Genomic DNA, 26294 nt, shown 5'->3' on the forward strand with positions numbered 1-26294 from the left:
AAACCTTATGATTTTTAAAGTGATCTCTTTTATAAATCTCTGTTAGGGATTCTGAAAATGTAAATATTCTAGGATACACAGAGGAATAAGTAAAACTTCTCATGGTCTGTGAAATGACTTGAGTAGTTTTTGAAGAAGGGACTAGAAATCCCTTACTGTGATCTAATCACCAAGACCATATATACACCTTGGCTTTTACATTCTTTGCAGATATCACATGGCTAATATACCCTATATAATGGCTTAAGAAATGTTAGAGACTTTCTTTCTCTTATTGCAAAACACCAGGAATATCATGGACATGGAGGTTAGAAACTGCATGGTGACCACACACCAGACAACATGCCTGTACTTCCCACAGGAAGTAAGGACCAACACAGGACTGCTTACTTCGATGAGAAAGACTTTGGGGAAAGGGTGAGTGCAGATACTACAGGTTGCTAAATGTCTCTTCCTGCTGTTGGTCAGAAAATAGATGAAGGGGGTGAAATTTTGTTGTGGAAATCGTGAATTACCAATAGTTTATTTTGCCAAGAAAAGGCTTCTGGTGATCTCAGGGAAGCAGTAAAGATAAGTGGCCGAGTCTCTGTTGTAATTATATATGCTTCTAATGTCTTTTCATTTTTGTTGAATATTTTATTGTGATTGAACACTGAAAATAGTTTATAATCTGTCCATTTTTTTATAGATCAGTGGTGAACCATAACTGGACACTGGACAGATACATGATCAGCAGATTTTTCTGAACACTTTACTCTTACTCTTATGTTTGAAGATAGTTAGGATCTGAGCTTTCTCTCCTACCTCCCCAGAAACTCCAGCATCTCTTTGCTAGCAAATTAGGCCATGCAAATTTTTTTTTTTATTCAGATAGAGTGGGAAGGAGAGAGAGAGAGAAACATCGATGTGAAAGGGACACATCAAGTGGTTGCCACCCACACGACCCAACCAGGGCCGGGGACAAACTGCAACCAAAGTATGTGCCCTTAGCGGGAACCGAACCCGGGTCTCTCTGGACCACAGGCAGACACTCTAAATGCTGAGCCAAACCGGCCAGGGCGGGCCATGCAAATTTTTAAAAAAATTTAAGGTAGATCCAGATTTTATGCCTAAGTCTTTGTGTTTGAGTCTCAAAACAAAAAGCCTTAAGCAGATTCTGATTCTGAAAAATAATCCTAAACATTTTTATGGTCCAAGGACAGTTTTAAACTCTGTGACTGTGAAGGGTCTAATTACTTATTATTGTATGTATTGGTTTTGTCTTTTTTTTTTTTTTTTTTTTCAGAAAATCCATCATCTTTCACAAATTCATTCAAGACCAGATTTAGACTAGCTGCTCTACTTTTAGGTAGGAAATCATTATCTGCATTTCCTCTCATTTACCTTTGCTTTGTCCTTGCCATCAAATGTCTTTAAAAAGTTTCTTGCAGTGATGGTTATGAACTACAGCAACGCATTTATTTATTTAGTTAGCATCTGCTCTCTTCTCAGTAGTATACTAGAACCTGGGTGGCATAAAGATGGGTATGGAATGTGTCCATGCAGTTTGCTACACTGCATAGAAAACACGGGGAAATGTGGGCTGTGTACAGAACTGTATAACCTCTAGGTCCTGAAGTGGAACATCAGTATTCCAGTAGGGAATTCCAGTTACAAAATCCTCATCTGGTTCATGATTAATGCCTTTGCAAAAACCTTCTATATCACTTTTTCAACTTCCTTAATATACAAATTTGACAAAAATGTACCATATTTCCTTCAAACAATTGGAGTTCATTGTAACCCTTCCTTTTTGTTTTGTTATAGATTTGTTGAGATATAAATTAATATATAATAAACTGCATATTTCAAGTGTACAGTTTAATAACTTTTGATATTTATTTACACCTATTAAAACCATTATCACAATCAACAGAATGAAAACATCTATGGCCCCCAAAGTATCCCCAGACTCCTTTGCATTCCCTCCATCCTGTCCCCTCTCACACCCCTAAGAAACTATTTACAGTTACTTTATATAGCTTGTATTTTCTAAAGTTTTATATAAATGGAATCAGACAAATGTACTCTTTTTGGTCTGGCTTCTTCCACTCAGCATAATGACTTTAGATCTTCCATGCTGTTATGTGTATCAATAATCCACTCCTTTGTATTACTGAGAAGCACTGAAAAGTACTCTCTAAAATGGTACATTCATGCCCTCCAAACAAACATATTGACCCAATATTTTTATTTTGAAAATATTTTTGTAAGATCCTTTTGCTTTTTAAATTTTTAATATTTAGGGAATGGCATCTATTTATCTAAAGTTATACCATATCTTTTGTTTCATTTGTTATTTGTTGTTAAATTCTAGTAAAATTAAAGTTACCTTTGAGTTTAAATTTTAATAGTGCCATGTCTTAAGTCCCAATTATTTGCCACTTCAGCCTTTGTATTACCCACTAGTATGTCAAACCACCGGAAAGCAGTTGGCAGTTCCATAGGAGTACTCTGTTCTCTAACTTTCAGGCTTGAGAACCTAATAGCATCAGGAAATGACTTTCCATATGACCTATTTCTATGTAAGGAAGCTTTGGGGAGAAATAGTAAACTAGAAAGGTCATTCTCATCCTGTTCTTCAATAGTTTGATAACTCTACTTCTCTGCCTACCCTACTTGCTGTCTCAGAAACTGCCTTCTTTAAACTGGGCCAAGTCACTCAGGTACCCTGCTAGAGTCAGTACCAAAAAGCAAGCCACAGGAAATATATGTCCAGAGCAATGACCATCGTCTTATTTAAATTCTAGCCACCCAGCTTTCTCGTGTTAATTGTTCTTCTTACTGGGACAGAAGAGGGTCAAGGATGAAGCCAACATTTGTTTATGGCCCATGAAGCAGAGATGTCTGGACTATAACAAACCACTTAGCAGGGGTGGCAAGTGGAATAACTTTCCCTTTTAGCTTTCAATCACAGAATTTTCCAGATTCTGTTACATGACTATCTAATTAATTACTCGATACCCTAAGTGATCCCTTTATCCTGAAGACTTTCAGGTACTGTCCATGTTGTGATCGTTCCCTCTTTTCCCAAAAAACTCCTTTGGACAAATCATCCTATGCTCTGCTTGACTGAATATCCGTAAATAAGTCTTTTTTTTTTTTTTTCTACCTAGAGTAATTAAATGATGTCTGAATTTTTATGAATTAATCCAGACCGTTCACATGAGAATTTCTAAAAATTGCTTTTCCTTGGCTTACAAATTATGGTGTGGCCTCTCCAAGTACAGATCGTGCGGTCAGGGGCTTGGTGGACCTACCTGTTGTATGGGGAGAACTTTTTCTTACCTGAAATCTTTAGAGTACTTATCTGATCTTCACGCATATCCTCACTGCTGATACTCTAGCTCCCTAATCACTTAACTACTGGGTTCTGTTATAACAGTCCATGGCGATAGATAGTCCATTTCTGGAGAAATGCCAGTTATGTTCCTGTATTTTGGCTTTTCTGAATGTCTTGGCAGGTGTTTGAGTTTCATCTCTCCTTTCTCTCAGCAGGGATAATATTATCTTAAAGGTAATATTTTGCCCTGGTTGGTGTGGTTCAGTAGTAGGAGCATTGGCCCAAGCACCAAAGGGTCACACAGGTTCAATTCCTGGTCAAGGGCACATACCTGGATTGCAGGTTAGATTCCCGGCCCTGGTCGGGGCATGGGCAGGAGGCAACCAATCAATGTGTCTCCCTCACATCAATCTCTTTCTCTCTCTTTCCCTTCCACTCTATCTAAAAATCAATGGAAAAATATCCTCGGGTGAGGATTAACAACAACAAAAAAAGTAGTATTTCCACTGGGGTTTTTAGTAGAATTGATTAAAACTGACAATATCACCCACATCATATACAATGACGTTTGGCAAAAGAGTCAAACGTAGGGTTTCAAACTATGAAGTTGAAAGGTTTGGTAGCCCATTGCTACCTATTAATTGTGAGATCCTACATTATCAGACTTGTCATTAAAAGGCAAAGTTCCTAATTAGATGGTTCCTAAAAGGAAACATTACTAGTTTAGAGGATCATCTGAAACTAGATTAATAGAATGACCTTTCCTTGAGTTTCCTAGAATTTATCCTGGGTTAAGATTTATTTACTCATTCAAAACATTTATTAAGTGATGTACTATGTTCAAGGTGTTGTGACAGTAAAAACAAAAAGATAAAGTATAGAGCAAGGCAGAGAGTCCTGACAAGATTAAAGTTTTAGGTTCCAGTTATTTCCTGAGGCATGACTGCAACCTGGCCCTTACTTTGAAAATGTGAGATATCATTAAGTTCCTTTTTAAGACAATTAAGGTGTTTTTGTTATTTGTAACTGAGGAGTCTTGTCAAACACAAACATAAAATTTGTTCCTATCTGAAAGTCCAACAGGCATTTAAATTTACCAAACTGGGTCTAGAGGCAAAGAAGCCCTTAAACTTGCCTTCCCTTCATTATACTTTGACCTTTTGCTCTATATCAAAATCCCCAAACATTAATAGCTGAGTTTGTTTAAGGACTATCAGAAATAATCACTTTGCTCAGACTTGAGTTTGTTATTAGCTATAGAAATGAAAAGAATAGATGACTTTGGTTATGAGTTTCTAATTTGCAGTTCTAATTCTAATGCCAAGAGTAACATATTAGATATAGAAAGCATATAAGATCAACCCAAGCTAGATGGTTATATTACTTACAAGAACAACACATGAAACAAATTAATTTCCTCACTGAGCACAAATTTCCTGCTTTTTACACTGTGCTATGTCCTTTTAGTTAAGAAGCCAACTCTCTGTCCAATAAACACTGCCTTGAAAGAAATACTGCCAATTGGCTTAAAGGAAAAATCTAACCTAATATAACCCTATAAGAGGACATATTTATTCTCAGAAAGACAAAAATGAGCTACAAAATTTAATCAAGGTTAACCAAGAAAATGTGAAGAAATTTACCAACAATCCATATCACCAGGTGAAGACGCTGATAAGGAAAGGAATTAGGCTTTCAAATGGTAGATACATTTCTGACAGACAGGCAAATCAACTGTTAGACATCTTGCCTCTGAAAAGTCAAAGAAGTCCTACAAAAAGTGTCAGAATGTAAGAGAAAAGAAAATTAGAAATCCAGCAAAGGAGCCCAGCTGGTGTGGCTCAGTGGTTGAGCATCGATCTGTGCACGAAGAGGTTGCCGGTTCGATTCCCGGTCAGGGCACATGCCCAGGTTGTGGGCCAAAGCCCCAGTGGGGAGCACGCAGGAGACGGCCAATTGATGTTCTTGCTCATCGATGTTTCTATCTCTCTGTCCCTCTCCTTTCCTCTCTCTCTAAGATCAATAAAGAAAAAAAAAATTTTTTTAAAGAAATCCAGCCCAGGAAGTTCAACATCTAACTAGTGAACGCTGCAGAGAAAGAGGCAGAGGGAAGGGGAAGCGGGAATGGGGAGAGAGCTAGAATGACATATGAGCTACAAGCATAAAGAACGAGTCCTGATTACTGCCAGTGAGAATACTCTCCGGGAGAAAAGTGAAATGGACAGAAGTTGCAACGGTAGATGCTCCAATGTGCTGTGAGGAGACTGAGACAACAGGGAAGGTTCGGATGAAAAAGGGATAAAGACATAGAAAATAGGGTCACTTCCTCCTCTGTATCCCATAGCATCGCTACACAGATTCTATTCTAACATTTGAAAGCTGCATTGTAGTAGTTATGTATCTGCCACTTTTCATATGTAGGCAAGTATTTACTTTAGGAAAACAAAATGTATGCCAGAAAGGATGAAACTGTAGTTCACTGACTGGCATGGCTTTGTGTGGTTCTTGTGCTGCGATAATAATGCAAACACTCAGTAAAGCTCCAAACAAACTTACCACATAATACTGAGGAGGAACGGGGACTAGAAAGTATGTATGTGCCAGGGAAGAGGGGTGGTGCCAGAGGGTTAACCCTTAACTTTCCATAGTAGGAAATCACTAGATGGTGCCGACACTGAAAAACAAATCAAGAACTAACACTGCAAGTATATTGTGTAGTAAAATAGAGGTAAATACCAGAAGAAACAGCTAAGAGTTGGAAGTGGTAGCTTCTGGAGAGTGGCAAATGGGAGTGTCCTAGAACAGATGACACGACTGATATTTTAAATTAAAAGCCTTGAGAAACAATCTGGCTCAAGTTTCATGAATGTTTAACAATAATACAAAAATTCAAATAAAAACAAAAAGTAAGTGAAGGAAACCAAGCCATGCTATGACCTGTCCCCACCTATTCAGTGATCTCTGGAGGTAGAATGGGGTCTGGTTTATGTTCAGGGGAGAGCTGAAAACTAGCAGTGACGAAGATGGGACACGGTAAGAGGGAGCACAACTAACCACTCTGAGCCAAACCCTGAACGCGATGCTCAGTGCTACTCTGTTTCTGAAAGTGTTTTCATTTGTAAAACTGCCTGCGACTATTAGGGAGAACTTGGGTACTTTTCACAGAAAAGGGTAATCATTTCCTGGACTTCTGGCTGCAAACACAATGCTCCCGTGGTCCGGAGGGAAACTGACTGGCAGGCTTGCTGAGAGCTGCTGCCCAACTGCTTTGATTCGTCTCCCTGACAAATGATTCACATGCAAAAGCTGAATGTTATAAACGAAAGGTATGAAATGAATGGGATCGTCATGACTTGCCTCCCTAATACTCAATCAAAACATTTCCTAGGCTGGAGAAAGGTGATGATGTGTACCCCAAAAGCATGAAGAGCTGTGCAATCAAGTGAATTTTTAAATAATTTATAAAAAGATAGTAAGAAATGTAACATTTGCTCTCTATGAAAAAATTCCAAGGCAATTTTTAAACAAAACTCTCATTAAAACATAAACACTTAATTATCATTTGTAGAATTTTAATGTTTTAAATATGGCAGCAAACACTTTGGCTCCAGGTTAAGCTTTAATTAAATAAGATCCGCTTAAGTGACTAAGAATTCTCCTAAGTAGCAATCTCTAACTATGTCAAAATAGCCATGGAAATGTAATGAGACAGAAAATAACTCACATTTGCCAAACCTCCTCTAAGGAAAAGTACAATACGCAGCAGAAAGAAATATTTTCCCTCAATCTTTTTATTTTGAAATTGTTCAAACCATTTGAAAGAATACAATATGAACACCTATATATCCTTCACCTAGATTTCACCAATTGTTAGATTTTATATTTGTGTTCTTGTTCTCTTGATCTCTCCCTTTCTCTTCACCTGTATGTCTGTTTTTCCCTGAAACATTTGGGAGTAAGTTGTAGACATCTTTCTACTTTGTCCCTTAAATATCTCAGCATGTGTCTCCTAAAAATAGGAGTATTATCCTTCATAACCACAATACCATTATGATGCTTAAGGAAATCAATATTCATTCAATGTCATGAAATATACATGGTCCATATTTAAACTTTTCCATTGTCCCCACAGTGTCTTTTATAGCTGTTTTCATTTTATGTCTGGATCCAGGATGCCATCAAGTCTCACACACTGCACATTGTTATGTCTCTGGAAAATGTACAAAGAAGTCACAAAGGGTCACCCTGCATCAGGTGGCATACCCCAGTAAGAACGATTTCCCACGAATAGGCTGAGTTAATGATGAAACTTTCCTTTGTTTGTTTATTTGTGGAAAAGATGCAAAGTATGAGGCAAAAACTGATTGGATATTGCAACAGAAGAAGAACTATCGTCTTAAAACTAATGTCCTCATAAAATGTTTAAACACTTATGTAAATAGGCTGTGCATGCGGAATTTATCGTGGGTGGTAACCTCAAGTTTCAAGAAGGGCCAAACTACAAGCATACCCAGAACACCAAATTACTAAGCTGTGCAAAGCTATCCTGGCTTGGCCCTAAGGTTAGAAGAATAAGAAAAAGAAGGCACACTTAACAGTAAGAATAGGGTATACAAAATTACCTCTGTTGTAGCTGCTCATCAGACATTTGCAGCTCCTCTTTCAAGCGCATATACCTGTCTTCTCTCAGCAGCCTAGAGCCATCATAGAGGCTCAGCTCCCGATCGTGGATCAACCTAACAGGATGGAGGAAAGTCAGAAAACAATGTAATCCATTTTGAATAGTGAAGTTATTATAAGTAAAATCAGTAAGTTAACATTATAAAATGTTCATTATTACTGGCAATTGAGTCTAACAATTTTAGATGCACTTTTCGAAATTTCAAGTTGGCTAGTGCTGTTATAGTTGGCACAAATATTGGTTTCTGTAGTGAAGGGTTGTAGTCATGGATACCAGATGTGGACAGGGAGGAGGAGGAGCTAGAAAGGGGAAGAAGTAGGGGATGGAAAGAAAAAGTTGAATGAGTGACTCAGGATAACTATGAGGTACATATTAATGTCCAAGGCAGTTGGGACATGCTCCCTTGAGTCCAATATAACTTTTTAACTAATAGTTATGTTATCAAAATATTTCTATCTTTTCCCAGCTAGTGTGGCACAGTGGATTAAGCATTGTCCTATGGACTGAGAAGTCCCTGTTTAATTCCCAGTCAGGGCACATGCCCGGGTTGCAGGCTCAGTCCCCAGTGGGGAACGTGCAGAAGGCGGCTGATCGATGTTTCTCTCTCCCTTCCTCTCTCTAAAACATCAATAAAAACATTTTTAAAAAGTATTTCTATCTTTGGAATCACAGGATTTAGAATATCAAAAATTTTTAATAATGAAATAACTAGTGCTATTTCATATATCTACTATGATGTTGACTTAACCATCCACAGCACGACCATACTGTTTTCCAAATGTTGCAGAGGTTGAAAGTGCTATTTAGACCTTACACCAAACGCCGAGTCTCCTGATGCCCACGTTACAGTTGCCCCACACAACCTCTATTTGCTAAGCACTAAGGGGAAGAGGGACTGCATAATGCAGAGGTTAGGAGCATGGCAGTAGAGTCAGTGGGACCTGGGTTCAAAATCAGCTCTGCACATTATTAGAAGAATGACTCGAGAAGGGGAGAACTATTCCATCTCTTTAAACTTTTATCTTTTATCAAATTAGGACTATAATATCGACCTCAGAGTACTGCTGTGAAAATTAAACAGTTAATGGAAGGCATGTGCTTAATACAGTTGTTCTCTAGCTTGGCTGCACATCAGAATCTCCAGGAAAGGGTTAGATGCACCTGTCAAAATTTCAAGTTGGCTAGAGCCCAGGCAACAGTAATGTTTAAGCTTTATGCCCACATGGTGATTAACCTGAGACATATTGGCATAGCACAATGCCCAGCACAAAGTAAGTACTCAATTAATGATAGCTGCTGCTACTATAACTACTTGGCCTAATGGGCAAGAGATGGCTAATGAAAGGGGGGAGTATTATTTTGTTTGTGTCTGCATTTGTCTGTTTAGAAGACAAAAAATTAAAAATTTATTGACTGTCTATGATAAATCACTGAAAGTATTTTTAAGTGCTCTCAAATCTAATAAGGATTAATACAATGCTTTTGGAGTCTTAAATTATACTTGGTATCTACATGTTTTCAAGGGGAAAAAACTTAGACTAGTTAGTTGGGAAATTATTCCACTTATTTGAACTTTTCTGATAAGTCAAAGTTAAAAACCAAATGTCTACAAGTGATAGAATCAAGCTGGAACAACACAAAAAATTAGAATCATTACTGACACAGGATGAGAATATTTTCCATGAAATTTTTTCTTAACATTAAATTAAAGAGCAGTCAATTAGGAATGTGTGGAAATTTTCCCCACCTAAAACTGCAATATGAGGACAACAGTTAAACAAATGTTTGAGTTCGTAAACACACAGTGAGCTTTTCAGCTTAAAAATATAACAAAACAGCTATTACACATTTTACAGAAGGACCTACATTTTCTCTCAAAACAAATGCCAAGAAGATCAGCCAGTAAGGCACAGCTATGATTCATAAGCAGAGTGGAAAGCAGGGAGCTGCGACTCTGACAGGCTGCAGAACTCGAGCTATGTGACCTGTTACATATATTAATCAGCAGCTTTCAAAATCACTACTTAACAGTTTTCTTAAAACACACAGAATTTTTTTTTAAATCTGCTCTTCTACCTGGATATAGAATTAAAAGTTTTTAAGGATCTGTGTAACCCAGTTTTAAAAAAGAAGTCTGAGAGTGTTCCATGTCCACTATTTATACTTGGCATGTTCTCTCATGTGGGACTCATGCAAACCTTTGCAACACAGCGAGTGTGCCTGCGTTGACCCGGTGTATGCCATCCAAGAGGACCAGCTTTCCTTCTAGGGCAGCGTTCACGAGGGGTGAGGACCGCCAGGCAGTGTCTCCGTTGGGAAGGGTGTATCTCTGCTGCAGCAGATCACGTGCTGTCATGTCCTAAAACCACACCCACCAAAACAAATAGGGAATTAATTTTTAAGACATTAAAAATGTCTGGATGGCAGCTTACTTAACTTTATAGATGCCTCTCTTAGAACATTACATTACAACTGGTAATTCATCTCTAACCCATCAAAGAAAAAGATATTCAGAAGCTTTTCTTAGCCGTTTGCATTTTTTTCCTATTACTCATCAACATAACATAGTAAGAATGAGGGTGCTTTTTTTCCTTCTAATTTAACATTTCTCCCCTTTTAAAATGTTCACTTGATATCTACACAGATAATGTCAGTAGTTTCCACCTGATTTTAATGGAAACTCAATTAGCTTTATTCCTGCAGGGATGAAAATGTATGGATTCCTTTTTAAGAATTAGAGGCCATACAAACTCAGTGGGTGGAGATGCTTATTAATAATATGCCTTTCCTTGCAGTTGATGAGTTCTCCTGAAAAGCTATGCTAGGAATCATTAACGTGACTCATTATATTTAAAGGGGTTTGAAAATGAAGGAAACTGCAGAGAACAGTCCTCAGATGAGGTACAGGAATCGAAAAACAATGGCACAGCACTTACAAGCAATTTTTAAACTCACACAATGTGCTAGCATGAAAACAGTGTAACAGATTTAAGCAAACTATTAATAGTAGTGGCATATAAAAGTCTATCTACTATAAAAATATTTGCTGCCATATAATATGAACAATTTTTTGTTAGATGTGTTAACTTTGAAAACAACAGTTTCTTTTCTGTTATCTGCTTCAGATAAATTTTGTGCCATTTATATCAAACAAAAGGCAATTTCAACCAAAAATTCAGTCTTTTTAAATTCTGTGATACCCATTTCAAGTTTTAAGCAGATAGAAAACTAATGAATTTGCTTATATTTACAATGGCAACAAATCTGTGTCAAAACCAATGCTCTCATTATCAAAAGGTACTGACTTAGGAAGTATGAACAGGTATATGTTAAGTCATAAAGACACTTGAGAAACAGTAACATTCAAACTCAGCAAGTCCCCAGAGCCCTAAAGGGCTGGCTTTGGCACATTATCAAAATTTGGCTTAACTCATTAATTTTATTGAATTCCCTCTATGCAAACTATATGAGCATGTCATTCTAAGCTGCCGATGACAGTTACAACAGCCAAGACTAAATTGATCTCCACCATCAGTGTTCATTAAGATGGTTCGTGGTGAGAGTGAGATCATTCCCACTCATGGCTATGCTACACACCAGGAAATGGATCACTCTGCAAGAAAAACAGAATGAATCAAAATAAATGTTTGTGGGTCATTTTCATAATCAAATGATAAAAAAAATCAAGTATGTATGTGTGTGTGTGTGTATTTATATATATATGCACATATATAAGTATACACAGATACATATATAAAAATCTTTTTAAAGCTAATATAAAAACAAATTTTTAAAAAAACACACTGTTGATACTACTTATTCCAGAAAAAAATTCACCATAGATTTACATCACATACTGTCTTAGAGAATAAAACAAAGAGAAAACATACTTTAACTCAGAGGTTCTAAACCAAAGATACATATCAAAAAGAGCTGGGGGGACTTCTGGAAAATATATAAGCTTAGGCCCCATTACCCTGAATATTTGGCTTTAATAGGTCCAAAGTAAGGCTTACACCTGTTTTTTATTGAACATTACATAGGTGATAATCTGATATGCCTCCCAGGTGGGAAACACAAAAGAGACATTAGGTTAACATCAAACTTTGTCTCATTTTATACATTTTACCCTTTCATTTTAATAGGAATTATAAGATTATATGAGGATATACAAAATGCTTAACAAAAGGGCATAAATTAAAAATTGATAAAAATGGTCTGGCCGTTGTGGCTCAGTGGTTGAGTGTCGACCCATGCACCAAGAGGTCGCCGGTTCGATTCCTGGTCAGGGCACATGCCCAGGTTGCGGGACCGGTCCCCAGTGGGGGGCACGCAGGAGGCAGCTAATCAGTGTTCTCTCTAATCGATGTTTCTAATCTCTTTCTCCCGCTCCTTTCCTCTCTCTATAAAATCAATAAAGAAAAAAAATTTTTTTAATAAATAAAAGTTGAAAAAAATGAAGGGAAATAAAAAGTGGGCCTTATTTCCTTTAAGTATTCCTGATTGGTATTCAGAGAGGAAGTAACATGAAGAAGGAATCCCACTGACACCATATTTTTAAAGACATGAATGGGTGTTAAATTTGAAAATCCCAGCTTTAAGCTGAAAACAGATGATGATCTTGACCTAAACTCAGCTCTTGAGTCTTTTGCCGGGGCCCCGGAATAGATGTGAGGAATGTGACTCCGGTATAAGAAGCACAGATCCTGGGGAGCTAAGGCTAGCAACTGGTAACTTAAAAACAAAATTCTATAGAGAAAATTCCTCACTCTCATACCAACACATCCTGAATCAGTATTCTGTGAATGACATGAATAAACACTACTTCATGGTCATGATTCCAAAGCACTTTCATAATCTTGTTAGTTCACACAATGTCTACAATAATTGCCCCATTCAAGTAAGTAAATATTTACCAATAACAATGATGAGAGAGACAATCAATAAATAGGGCTCCTCTTTCCAACCTAGCAGTTGATGACTCCATTATACTTAATGAGGTAAATGAAATGATAATTTGTTGCTACACAACAAGCAGTAACAGATAACAGAGCGCTGTGCTATTAATGCCAGCCACAACTACAGACCAGAGATATTCTCCCTTTTTTCAATTTTTAGAGGGATGGACAGAAAATGGAAAATACTAGGCTTTTCTTAGAAGGCTAACTCAGCTCAGTTTTATCACCTAAGCTCTCTGCATACTATCATGTTTAAAGAGCTTTTCTCCATTTATACGATATCTCTGAATTAAAACAAAAACCCTTCTAAAGAGAAAAAAGCATTTCCTTTAAGATAAGTAATTGGTTTTCATAATGAAGATTCTATCCTGGAAGAAAAGATGAGATTCTTTAAAGAGATAATTGGTCCCAGTTTCAACAATAATAGTTATAATGAGAAATTATTTTCAGTGATGTTCAAGTTATTTTCAATTGTGTGAAAGTACAGGGAAAGTAAAAGTGAACTTTCACAGAACTGAGCCTAATCAAACTTGATTAACATATTTTTTTCAGCATGGTCTAAAATGGTCAGTGATATGAATGAATTTCAATAATAAGCTAATCTTTAAAATAAAGTAACAGCATTTTCAAGTGTTTCTGTCTATAGAATATTTGGGTTTTATTACCATGAAATTGGTTCAATTTATGTATTTATGTATGTATGTATGTATGTATGTATTTATTTATTTTAACAGGTACTACATCATGGAATTGCTAAAAATATATCATTTCCATATTCTTCCCACCTATATCATTAATGTTAGTGAAAAGATACCATTAAAAAAAAGTGTGCTTATTCCATATGAGCATTTTGAAAGTACACAAATAATAAGAGAATATAAATAGCATTAATGATATCATAAAGCCCAAACCATTTCCTTTTTCTATGTTTCCTTGAAATTTTTAACATAACAGGACATGAAATCTAGTTCCTTTACAGCTACCATTGTCTAACCTTCAAACCCTCATCTTCATTTAGATCCCTGGAAAATACCCATATGTCATACTCTTAAGATTCTATGTCATTTAAAGTTTTTTATTTGCAACAAAGAAACCCTTCTAAAAACAGAAATATCCCATTAAAATGAGAAGAAACATAACTGAATGAAATGTACAGAGAATATAGATTTGAACCCTAAAACAATTATATATCTTAAGGTTTTTAGTATCTCTGAAAGGTAAACACTAAATTGTTCTGAGATTCTCTTAGAAACCTAAATATAAGACATTAGTTTAATAAAATAACTGCAAAAAGTACTTGTTTGTTTAGTGGCTATAATCATATTAGAATTAGTTTTCCAAGGTATAATATTCAGAAAGACAATTGAAAGTATTACAATAAAATCTTAGCGTATAAAGAAATTTGAGCTACCTTTCTCTTTAAATATGAATATTAATAAGAAAGTAAAATTTTTGGGTTTCAAAATATAGGGTAGTTGAATGGACAAGAAAACATGACCCATATGTATGCTGTCTACAAAAGACCAACCTCAGAACAAAAGTCTCACACACCACGATAAAAGTCAAGGTATGAAAAAAACCTTTTCATGCAAATAGAAACAAAGAAAGCTGGGATAGCAAATACTCATATCTGACAAAATAAAGTTCAGAATGAAGGCCATAACAAGAGATAAAAAAAAAAAAAAAATCACTCCATAATACTAAAAGGATCAATCCAACAAGAGGATATTGCCCTGATAAACATATATGTACCAAATATAGGAGCACCAAAAAATATTTTTAAAACTTCTGGAGGACCTTAAGAGAGAGATTGACAGCAATATAATCATAGCGGGGGACTTTAACACCCTGGGTAGATCTTCTAGACACACAAAAATAAAATAAAATAAGAAAAGAAAAGAAAAGAAAAGAAAAGAAAAGAAAAGAAAAGAAAAGAAAAGAAAAGAAAAGAAAAGAAACAGCAACCCTAAAGGACACACCAAATCAGATGGAATTAATTGACAATTACATAACATTTCATGCCAAAGCTGCAGGATATACATTCTTCTCAAGTGCACATGGGACATTCTCAACGATACACCACATATTAAGATACAAACTAAGTCTCTACAAATTCAAGAAGATTGAAATCATACCAAGTATCTTTTTGGGCCACAATGGCATGAAACTAGAAATCAACTACAATAAAAACTCAAAAACATTCAAACACATGGAGGCTGAATAGCATATTATTAAACAATGAATGAGTTACCAATGAGATTAAGGAAATAAAAAACTTCCTTGAAACAAATGAAAATGGACACACAACAACCCAAAATCTGTGGGGCACAGTGAAAGTATTTCTGAGAAGAAAGTTCATACATCTACAGGCCTACCTCAAGAAACAAAAAAATTTTCTAATAAAAATCTACCACTACAAATTAAAGAATTAGAAAGAGAACAAAAAGAAAAACCCAGAGTAAGTACAAGGAAGGAAATAATAAAGATCAGAGTAGAAATAAATGACATAGAGTCTAAAAAAAAAAATAGAAAAGATCGATAAAACCAAGAGCTGGTTCTTTGAAAAGATAAACAAGATTAATTAACCTTTGGCCAAGACTCATCAAGAAACAAAGAAAGCACCCAAATAAATAAAGTCAGAAATGAAAGAAGTGCAGTAACAACTAACACCACAGAAATACAGAGGGTTGTAAGAAAATAATATAAACAACTATATGCCAACAAATTGGACAACCTATGTGAAATGGACAAATTCCTAGAATCATATAATCTTCCAAAGCTCAACCAGAAAGATTCAGAAAATATGAACATACCAATAACAACTAATGAAATTGAAGCAGTAATCAATAACTCCCAGAAAACAAAAGCCCTGGTCTGGATGGCTTCATAGGGGAGTTTTACCAAGTATTCTAAGAAGAACTAACACCTATTCTCCTCAAACTATTTCAAAAAATTCAACAGGAAGGAAGACTTGCAAGCTCTTTTTAGGAGGCTAGCATTATCATAACTCCAAAACTAGATAAAGACACTACAAACAAAAAGAATTATAGGCCTATATCCCTGATGAACACAGATGCTAAAATCTTCAACAAAATATTAGCAAATCGGATCCAGCAATATATTAAAAAGATCATTCAGCATGACTTAGTGGGATTCATTCCAGGGATGTAAGGCTGGTACAATATTTACAAATCAATAAACATGATACATCGCATAAATAAATTGAAAGATAAAAATCACATGATCATAGCGAAAGAGACAGAAATGGCATGTGACAAAATCCAACACCCATTTTTGATAAAAACTCTCAGCAAAGTGGAATAGTGGGATCATATCTCAACATAATAATGGCCATTAGTGACAAACCGACAGCCAACCTCATACTCAATGGGTAAAAACTAAAAACATTTCCACAAAGCAAAGGAACAAGAGAGGGATGTCCACTTTTGCCACTGTTATTCCACATAGTACTGGAAGTCTTAGCCTCAGCAATCAGACAGAAGAAAATTAAAAAGGAGAAAATAAATCTGTCATTATTTGCAGATCACATGATATTGTACATAGAAAACCCTAAAGACTACACACACACACATACACTACTAGATTTAATAAATTAATTCAGCAATGTAGCAGGATACAAAATTAACATCCAGAAAAACAATGGCATCTTTATATACCAATGATGAACTCTCAGAAAGAGAAACTAACAAAACAATCCCATGAACCATTGCAACAAAAAAAATAAGATACTTAGGAATAAACTTAACCAAGGGGGTAAAAGACCTGTACTCAAAAAACTACAGGATGTTGAAAAAAGAGATAGTGGAAGATATAAAACAAGTTGAATAATATACCATATTCATAGATTGGAAGAATTAAAATCATTAAAACATCATTAAAATGTCCATACTATCAAAAGCAATCTATAGATTCAATGCAATCCCTATGAAAATACCAATGGAATATTTCACAGATCTAAAACAAATACTCCAAAAGTTTACATGGAACTGAAAAAAAATCCCAAACTGCTGCAGCAATCTTGAAAAAGAAGAACAAAGTTGGAGGTATCACAGTACCTGATATCAGGACATACTACAAAAAGCCACAGTAATCAAAACAGCCTGGTACTAGCACAAGAACAGACATATAAATCAATGGAACAGAACAGAAAACCCAGAAATCGACCCAAGCCATTATGCTCAATTAATATTTGACGAAGGAGGCAAAAGCATTCAATAGAGTAAAGACACCCGTCTCTTCAATAAATGGTGCTGGGAAAATTGGACAGCTACATGAAAAAAATATGAAACCAGACACCAACTTACACCATACACAAGAATAAACTCAAAATGGATAAAAGACTTAAGTGTTAGTCATTAAACCATAAAAATCTAGAAGAAACCATAGGCAGCAAAATCTCAGACATCTCATGTAGCAGATTTTCACTGATATATCACCTAGGACAAGGGAAACAAAGGAGAAACTAAACAAATGGGACTACATCAAACTAAAAAACTTCTGCACAGCAAAAGAAACCAGCATCAAAATGAAAAGGGAACCCACTGTGTGGGAGAACATATTTGCCAAGGATACATCTGATAAGGGGTTAATTTCCAAAATATATAAGGTATTCACACAACTCAGTAAAAGAAAGAAAAAACAATCCAATTAAAAAACGGACAGAGGACCTAAATAGACACTTTTGAAACAGGACATACAAATGACCAAGAGACACATGAAAAAATACTCAATGTCTCTAATCATCAGAATGATGCAAATTAAAATGACGATAGGTACCACCGAACACCCTATGTTTATAGCAGTACTCGTTACAATATCTAAGATGTGAAAATAGCCCAAGTGCCCACAGTAGATGAGTAGATAAAAAAGCTGTAGTACAGCCCTGGCCAGTTTGGCTCAGCAGTTAGAGTATCGGCCTGAGGTCCAGAGAAACCTGGGTTCAGTTCCCGCTAAGGGCATGTACCTCAGTTACAGTTTGTCCCCGGCCATAGTTGGGTCGTTTGGGTGGCAGCCACTTGATGTGTCCCTTTCACATTGATGTTTTTCTCTCTCTCTCTCTTTCTCTCTCTCTCTCTCTCTCTCTCCCTCTCTTTCTTTCTCTCTCTACCTCCCTCCCACTCTATCTGAACAAAAAAAAAGGAAAAATGTCCTTGGGTGAAGATAAAAAAAAAAAAAGCTGTAGTACATTTACACAATGGAATACTATGGAGATGTAAGAAAGAAAGATCTCTTATCCTTTGTGACAACAACATGAAGGGACCTGGAGAACTGGAGAATATTATGCTAAGTGAAATAAGCCAGTCAGAGGAAGACAAATATCATATGATATCACTTATATGGGGAAGCTAATGAACAAAATAGATCCAGAGGACATGGAGGCAAGGAACAGACTAGATGGATGAACCTCAGAGGAAAGAAGGGAGGGGGGTGGGATGGGAAGAGATTAACCAAATAACTTATAGGCATATATGCATAACCAATGAACACAGACAATAGTGCCGTGAAGGCCTAAGTGGGGGGTGGGAGCAGGGTGTAGGGGGTATATAGGGGGTAAAAAGGGGGACATGTGTAATACTCTCAACAGTAAAGATAATATTTTTAAAAAGAAAATAGAAAACACAAATTGAAAAAAAAGTAAAATATTACATTCTAGTAAATATGTAATTTTTCTGACAGAAAATTTAAATGATTATAACAAAAGTAGAATATCAAAATGTATACAGAGTATCTCCTCAACCAAGTTTTTAAAAATGCACATTTCCACCACATATATGAACCCAGAAGAGTTTCAGAAAGTAATTGTTTGGCTTGTAAAAATATGTATAATATAATGTATTATGAAATTTTAAATAAGTAGATAAAGAAAACTAAAAAAGGAAAGATAAAAACAAGAAAGGTAAAGATGATACACAAAATGCATTATAAGAAGAACCTAAAAAACAAATCTAATCTTTCTAACATTAAACACAGACAAAACATGTTACAGAAGTTGTAATGACCACAGCACTGACATCAAAAACGTGGCAGCACTGCAATTCTTGATATTGAGATTGAGAAAAATTTGTCACATGGGTCAGGTCATCATACAAAGAAAAGTATGTTAACAAGTTAATAGAAATAATAATTCAAGCAACATATACTTATAGAGAGCTTACACATATTTTTCATAAACTAACTCATATGATTCTTACATAACCCTAAGAGATAGTTACAATTACTGTCTTAATTTTGTAGATGAGAAAACTGTGTTACAATGAGGATAAATGGCTTACGCAAACAAGGACACACAGCTAATAAACAGAGGAGCAAGGGAGTCCTCAAGAATATTACTATGATATATACAGCAATAAATATCAGTAAAAGAAATTTCATCGAGAAAGAGTTCGTCTGGATTAACAATCCATGGATATATTGTAGAGTTAATATACCAATTGCACACTTCTAAGACTACTCCTCACAAAAGCTGTTCCTTAATCAAATTCTTTGAGAAGAGTCAGAAAATAGAAACTGCTCCCTGAAATGCCCCCAAATGCAGCTTGTCTCCATTCCTCTTAAAAGAATACACCAAGATTAGCTGATGTAAGCCTTCAACTTTGCAATAAGGGATTAATTATGTCTGTACTATTATTGGGAGAATACTGCATAAATATTGCATAAACACAGAATGTTAATAATTTTTAGGTCCCAGAACAGAATCTTAGCCATTATTTACAGTCTAAGCGTGTTCTGTGAACAGAATGCAAGGCATGCTGCCAACGTTCTTCAGTGTCATTTATGTTTGATCTCAGACAAAAAGGCCTCTTGTTTTACATCTACTGTAAAATTATTCATAAACACTTCCATGCTTCTCCCTCTAGCTCTTCTTTTAAAGAACTATTTTTAACCTGTCACACGTATAACAAATGTTCCCTTATGTATATGATCATGTTGTTAGAGTACTATTACTGTTTTAAGTTACTCTATTGATGGAAAGAAGTTGATTTTGAATCATTTATAGCTCTCTTCATTGTACCCTGTGTGATTTGTTTCAAGATATCTGCTCTAATTAAAGATTTATTCTATGAACAATGAACAAAATTCTTCTGATTAAAGCTTACTACAGGGGATCCAAGATGGTGGCAGAGAAGGTGGAAGCCATACTCACCTCCTCTCAGGACCAAACTGGAATTACAACTAAATTATAGAACAATCACCCTGAATAACCAACTGAAGTCAAGCTGAAGAGAAGTCTTACAACCAAGGAAGTACAGAAGAACAAACACAGACTGGTAGGAAGAGCGGAGATGTGAAAAGGGCTGGCCCTGCTCCCATGGGGGACGTTTCAGATTCCAGAGGAATAGTTCAGCTGCAAAGGTTTCTCCTGAGTAATGTGGGGTCACAACCCCAAGCCAGGCACCCCAGCTCAGCACACCAGAGATGGGAAAAGGTGCCCATATAACATCCTGGCTGTGAAAATCAGCAGCGATTCTGTCCAACAGGAAGAAATGGAAGTTAGCTAGAGACACAGGCACCCTCATAAAAAGCCAATGGACAAAATCTAGTTCTCAATAACTCACCCTGGCCTCTGGCAGAGGGAGGGCGAAGTGGACTAGAGTTGTGCAAAGAGAGACAGGTTTGTGGCTCTCAGGAGAGAGCTAAGAGGACAAACGCAGGGACCCACTATCCCGAGTCCCTCTATAGCTTCTGAGGAGGAACTTTTGCAGATGCCATCTTTCTTCAGGGGAGCACCCCCCTTCTTGGGCATCGGCCTGAAGGAAAACAATAGGCCTATCCTCTGGACTCCTTGTCCAACAACACTGCAGAGCTTTTGCCCTGCTAAGGAGTCAGCTACCTGGGCTGAATAGAGATCTGGGCAGACTCAGGGGGTATCAGTGACTGAGCTGTGGGGCTCTGGGGCAGAAGCCATACCCCCACTTTCCTATGAAACTGACTGGTACCTGCCCCCCTCATGTGAGATCCACTAGCCCCACTCTACAGACTCCCCATGATCCCACACTCTCAAATATTGGTGGATTCACCTTGCCAAGATCAGGGCAGAATCCAGGACAGATTGGCTCTGGGATGGGGTCTATACCCCCCAAATATCCCCCAAGCCTGGTTGGCAAACATCCCTCTCATGACTCCCAGAAACCCTGCCCTACTGAGATCAGGTTCCTGGCAGAATCTGGGACAGACTCAGTTGTATGGCTCTAGGACAAGGGAAATATTTCCCTCGCACACCCAACTGGTTCAGACTTCCCTTCACACGGCCAAATCTTGGTCTGTTTGGGCATGATAAACTCAGCTGTTCTCACTATGATGACTCCCTGAGACCCCGCTCTACCACAAAAGTTTGTGAGAAACTATCCAGTGACAGCTGGACTTGATACACTCTGGGACATTTGCTCAGAGGCCTCAGACCCAGACTGGCACCAAGTTGGAACCTATATAGATCTAGTGAATACCTCTTACCCCTACCTGGTGACTCACTGATAACCTATTGCATGCAACTTGAGTATTGCCAGAGGCTCTTTCAGTGACTGAATCTCACCAGCAGCCGGATGGCAAAGGCAGACAGGTGGACCTCGGTGTTCCTTGAGCCTTTTGCTGACCTGCCCCCAGGCCCAGTGCTGGTAAAAGTCAGGCTTGAGATGCAGCTGATCCTTTCCATGAAAACTCAGGCTCAAAAGAGGTAACCACAAACTGTGGATCACTCTGTAACTCCAAACAGGATGCCAAGGAACAGTTAGAGGCAGCACCTGACATTGGCCTGCACCAGAATCCCTCCCAAGAGGCCCCAGAAACAACACACTCATTGGACAACTTCAGATATCATCAGAACAGGATCCAATTAGCTTTACAAATGGCATAGCCAAAGAGAACTTGGCAGGCACCAGACCCTGCTGAAGTGAATTCGGCTTCATGTGATCAGCACCTGCATAGCAGCTTGTACACTTGTGGTCAGGGTTGATCCTCACAGCCAGCCAGCCTGAGGGTCGACACCACACATGAATGGGCCAAGAGTAATCAAGACTCAATTACAACAGTAGGGCCCACATAACCCACACAAGGGACCTTCCTGGAGCACCCAGCACAGGTGATCAAGGAGACTGTGCCACAGGATACCTATTATATAAGGCAACCCTACCAAGTCTCAGAGTCATAGCAGATATACCTAATACATAGAAAAAAAACACACAAAAAGGGAACTAAAATGGGGAAAAAATAAATATGCCCCAAATAAAAGAACACGAGAAATCTCCAGAAAAAAAAGTTAAATGAAATAGATGCAAGCAATTTACCAGATATAGAGTTCAAAAGAATGGTTATAAGGATGCTCAAGGAACTTAGGGAGAACTACAAAGAATGTAGTGAGAACTTCAACAACATGACTAAGGATATAGAAACCACAGAAAAGAACCAGTCAGAGGTAAAAAATACAATATCTGAAATGATGACTACATTAAAAAGGATAAACAGTAGGTTGAATGGAACAGAGGATCAAATCAGTGATTTGGATGACAAAATAACAGAACATATCCAATCAAAGCAGTGAAAAAATTATTTTAACTGAGGATAGTTTAAGGGACTATTGGGACAACATGAAGCATAACAACATCTGTATCAGGGATACTAGAAGAAGAGAGTGAGCAAGAGATCGAAAACCTGTCTGAAGAAATGACTGAAAAATTTCCTAACCCAGTCAAGGAAAATGACACACATTCCAGGAAGTACAGAGAATCCCAACATGATGATCCCAAAGAAGCCCACACCAAGTCACATCATAATTAAAATGGCAAATGTTAAAAACAAAGAGAGAACCTTAAAAGTAGAAAGAGAAAGACAGATAGTTACCTACAGGGGAACTCCCAGAGAATGTCAATTGATTTCTTAACAAAAACATTTCAGACCAGAAAGGATTGGCAAGAAATATTCAAAGTGATGAAAAGCAAGGACCTACTTTACCCAGCAAGGTTATTATATAAAATTGAAGAAGAAATGAAAAGCTTGCCAGATCAACAACAACCACCAAAAGGCTAATGGAATTCATTATGACCAAACCAGTATTGTAAGAAATGTTAAAGTACCTTCTTTAAGAAGAAAGAAAGAAAGAAATACAGAGGAAAAAAAAAACATAGATATAAAAAATAAACTGGCAATAAATAAGTACCTACCACTAATAACTTAAAATGTAAACAAAGTAAATGTTCTAATCAAGAGACATAGGAAACATGACTCATATATATGCTGTCTACAAAAGACCAACCTCAAAACAAAAGATACACACAAACAGAAAGTGAAGGAGTAAAAAAAGATATTCCATGCAAATGGAAATTTAAGAAAAGGTAGAGTAGCAATACATATATCAGAAAAAATAGATGTCATAGTAAAAGACAAAGGACTTTACCTAATGATAAAAGCAGCAATGCACAGAGGATATAACGCTTGTAAATAGTTATGTACACAACACTGGAGCACCTAAAAATACAAAGCAAATTTTGATGGACATAAAGGGAAAGATCAACAGTAATACAGTCATAGTAGGGGACTTGAACACCCCATTGACATCAATGGACAGATCTTCCCTTTGTAACCAAAAATAAACAAGGAAACAGTGGCCTTAAATAACACACTAGGTCAGATAGATTTAATTGATATCTTCAGAACATTTCACCCCAAAGCAGCAGAATGTACATTCATTTCAAGTGCACATGGAACATTTTATAGGCGAGACCACACATTAGGACATTAAAACAAGTCTAAATAAATTCAAGAACACTGAAATCATATCAAGCAGTTTCTCTGATTATAATGGTATAAAACTACAAAACAATCAGAAGAAGAAAACTGAAAAACACACAAAGACACGAAGGCTAAATAACATGTTACAAAACAATGATGGGTTAATGATGAGATCAAGGAAGAAATCAAAAGAGACCTTGAAACAAACAAAAATGAACACACAGCAACTCAAAATCTCTGGGACATAGCAAAATCAGTCCTAAGAGGGAAAATCATAGCATAACCAGCCTAATTCAAGAAACAAGAAAAATCACAAATAAACAATCTAACTTTACACACAAAGGATCTAGAAAAAGAACAACCAACAAAGACCAAAGTGAGAAGAAAGGAAATAATAAAGATCTGAGCAACAATAAAAATAATAGAATCTAAAAAAAACAAACAAAAAAACAAAGATCAATGAAACCAAGAGCTGGTTCTTTGAAAAGATAAATAAGATTGACGAACCTTTAACCAGATTCATCAAGAAAAAGAGAGGACCCAAATAAATAAAATCAGAAATGAAAGAGGAGGAGGAATAATGAACTCCACAGTAATACAAAAGATTGTAAGACCATACAATGAACAACTATATGCCAACAATAGAACAACCTGGACAAAAAGGATAAATTCCTGGAAATATATAATATTCCAAAACTAAATCAAGAAAAATAAAAAAAATCTGAATAGGTCAATTACAATTAATGAAATCAAAGAGGTTATCAAAACACTCCCAGCAAACAAAGTCCTGGACCAGATGGCTTTTCAGGAGAGTTTTACCAAACATTCAAAGAAGAACTAACACCTATCCTTCTAAAACTATTATAAAAAATTCAAGAGGAGGGAAGACTCTCAAGCTCATTTTACCAGGCCAGCATTATCCTCAGTCCAAAACCAGATTAAGACACTACAAAGAAAAAAAATTAAAGGCCAATATCTTTGATGGATATAGATGCTAAAATTCACAATAAAATATTAGCAAACCAGATCCAGTAACATATTAAAAAGATCATATACCGTGATCAAGTGGGATTTATACAGGGGATGCAAGGTTGGTACAATATTTGCAAATCAATAGACATGATATGCCACATAAACAAAATGAAGGATAAAAATCACATGATCATATCAATAGATGCAGAAAAAAGTATTTGATAAAATCCAGCACCTATTTATAATAAAAACTCTCAATGAAGTGAGAATGGAGGGAACATACCTCAACATAATAAAGGCCATATATGACAAACCCACAGCCAACAACATATTCAATGTGCAAAAAACTAAAAGTGGCCCTGGCCGGTTTGGCTCAGCGGTTAGAGCGTCCGCCTGCAGCCCAGAGAGACCCGGGTTCGGTTCCCGCTAAGGGCATGTACTTCGGTTGCAGTTTGTCCCCGGACCTGGTTGGTCGTGCGGGTGGCGACCACTCGATGTGTCCCTTTCACATCGATGTTTCCCTCTCTCTCTCTTCCTCTCTCTCCCTCCCACTCTGTCTGTACAAAAAAATGTAAAAATGTCCTCGGATGAGGATTAAAAAAACTAAAAGTGTTTCCCTTAAGAAAGAGGACAAGACAGGGATGTTCACTTTCACCACTCTTATTCAACATAGCACTGGAAGTTCTAGCCACAAAAATCAGACAAGAAGAAGAAATAAAAGGCATCCATACTGGAAAAGAAATAAAACTGTCATTTTTTACAGATGACATGAAACTGTATATAGAGAACCCTAAAGATTTCATGAAAAAACTCCTAGAACTGATAAATAAATTAAATAAGGTATCTGGGTAAAAAAGATATATCCAGGTAAAATAAATAAATAAATAAATAAATATCCAGAAATCAGTTGCATATTTATACACCAATAATGAACTATCAGAAAGGTAACTAAGAAAACTATCCCCCAATTGCTTCAAAAAGAAGAAAATACCCAGGAATAAATTTAACCAAGGGTGTAAAAGACCTGTACTTGGAAAATTATAAGACACTAAAGAAATAAACTGAAGAAGATAGAAAAAAGTGGAAGCCTATACCATGTTCATAGATAGGACGAATTAACATCATACTACCCAAAGCAATCTACAGATTCAATGCAATTCCTACTGAGATACCATTGGCATATTTCACAGAACTAGAATATTCCAAAAATTTATATGGAACTACAAAAGATTTCAAATAGCCACAGTAATCTTGAAAAAGAAAAATAATGTTGGAGAAATCAAGCTACCTGATATCAAACTATACTACAAAGCCACAACAATCAAAACAGCATGGTACTGGGCATAAAAATAGACATATACATCAATGGAACAGAATAGAGAGCTCAGAAATAAACCCATAACTTTATGGTCAATTAATATTTGACAAAGGAAAAAGGGGGTCTGGGGGGGGGAGGAGTAAAGTAATAAAACTTGGAGAAAAATTAAATTAAATTAAAAAATATTTGACAAAGAAGGCAAGAATATACATGCCCGGGGTTGTGGGCTCGATCCCCAGTAGGGGGCATGCAGGAGGCAGCCATTTGATATATTTCTCACACTGACGTTTATATTTCTCT

At 36.6% G+C, this 26294-nt stretch overlaps 1 protein-coding gene across 2 annotated transcripts in view; it reads right to left on the reverse strand.

The window, feature by feature from the left end:
• The window catches only part of VWA8 (von Willebrand factor A domain containing 8), a 391316-nt gene that overhangs the window by 260047 nt on the left and 104975 nt on the right, over positions 1 to 26294 (reverse strand). For both annotated transcript variants that reach the window (XM_036249886.1, XM_036249887.1), the window contains exons 13-14: positions 10202 to 10362; positions 7945 to 8058 (exon numbers count right to left, since the gene is read on the reverse strand). In XM_036249886.1, coding sequence (XP_036105779.1) covers positions 7945 to 8058; positions 10202 to 10362 — 275 coding nt within the window. The remainder of the gene's footprint in view (positions 1 to 7944; positions 8059 to 10201; positions 10363 to 26294) is intronic.

The sequence above is a fragment of the Molossus molossus genome, unplaced genomic scaffold, assembly GCF_014108415.1.
Source record: "Molossus molossus isolate mMolMol1 unplaced genomic scaffold, mMolMol1.p scaffold_m16_p_9, whole genome shotgun sequence".
Taxonomy (NCBI): Eukaryota; Metazoa; Chordata; class Mammalia; order Chiroptera; family Molossidae; genus Molossus; species Molossus molossus.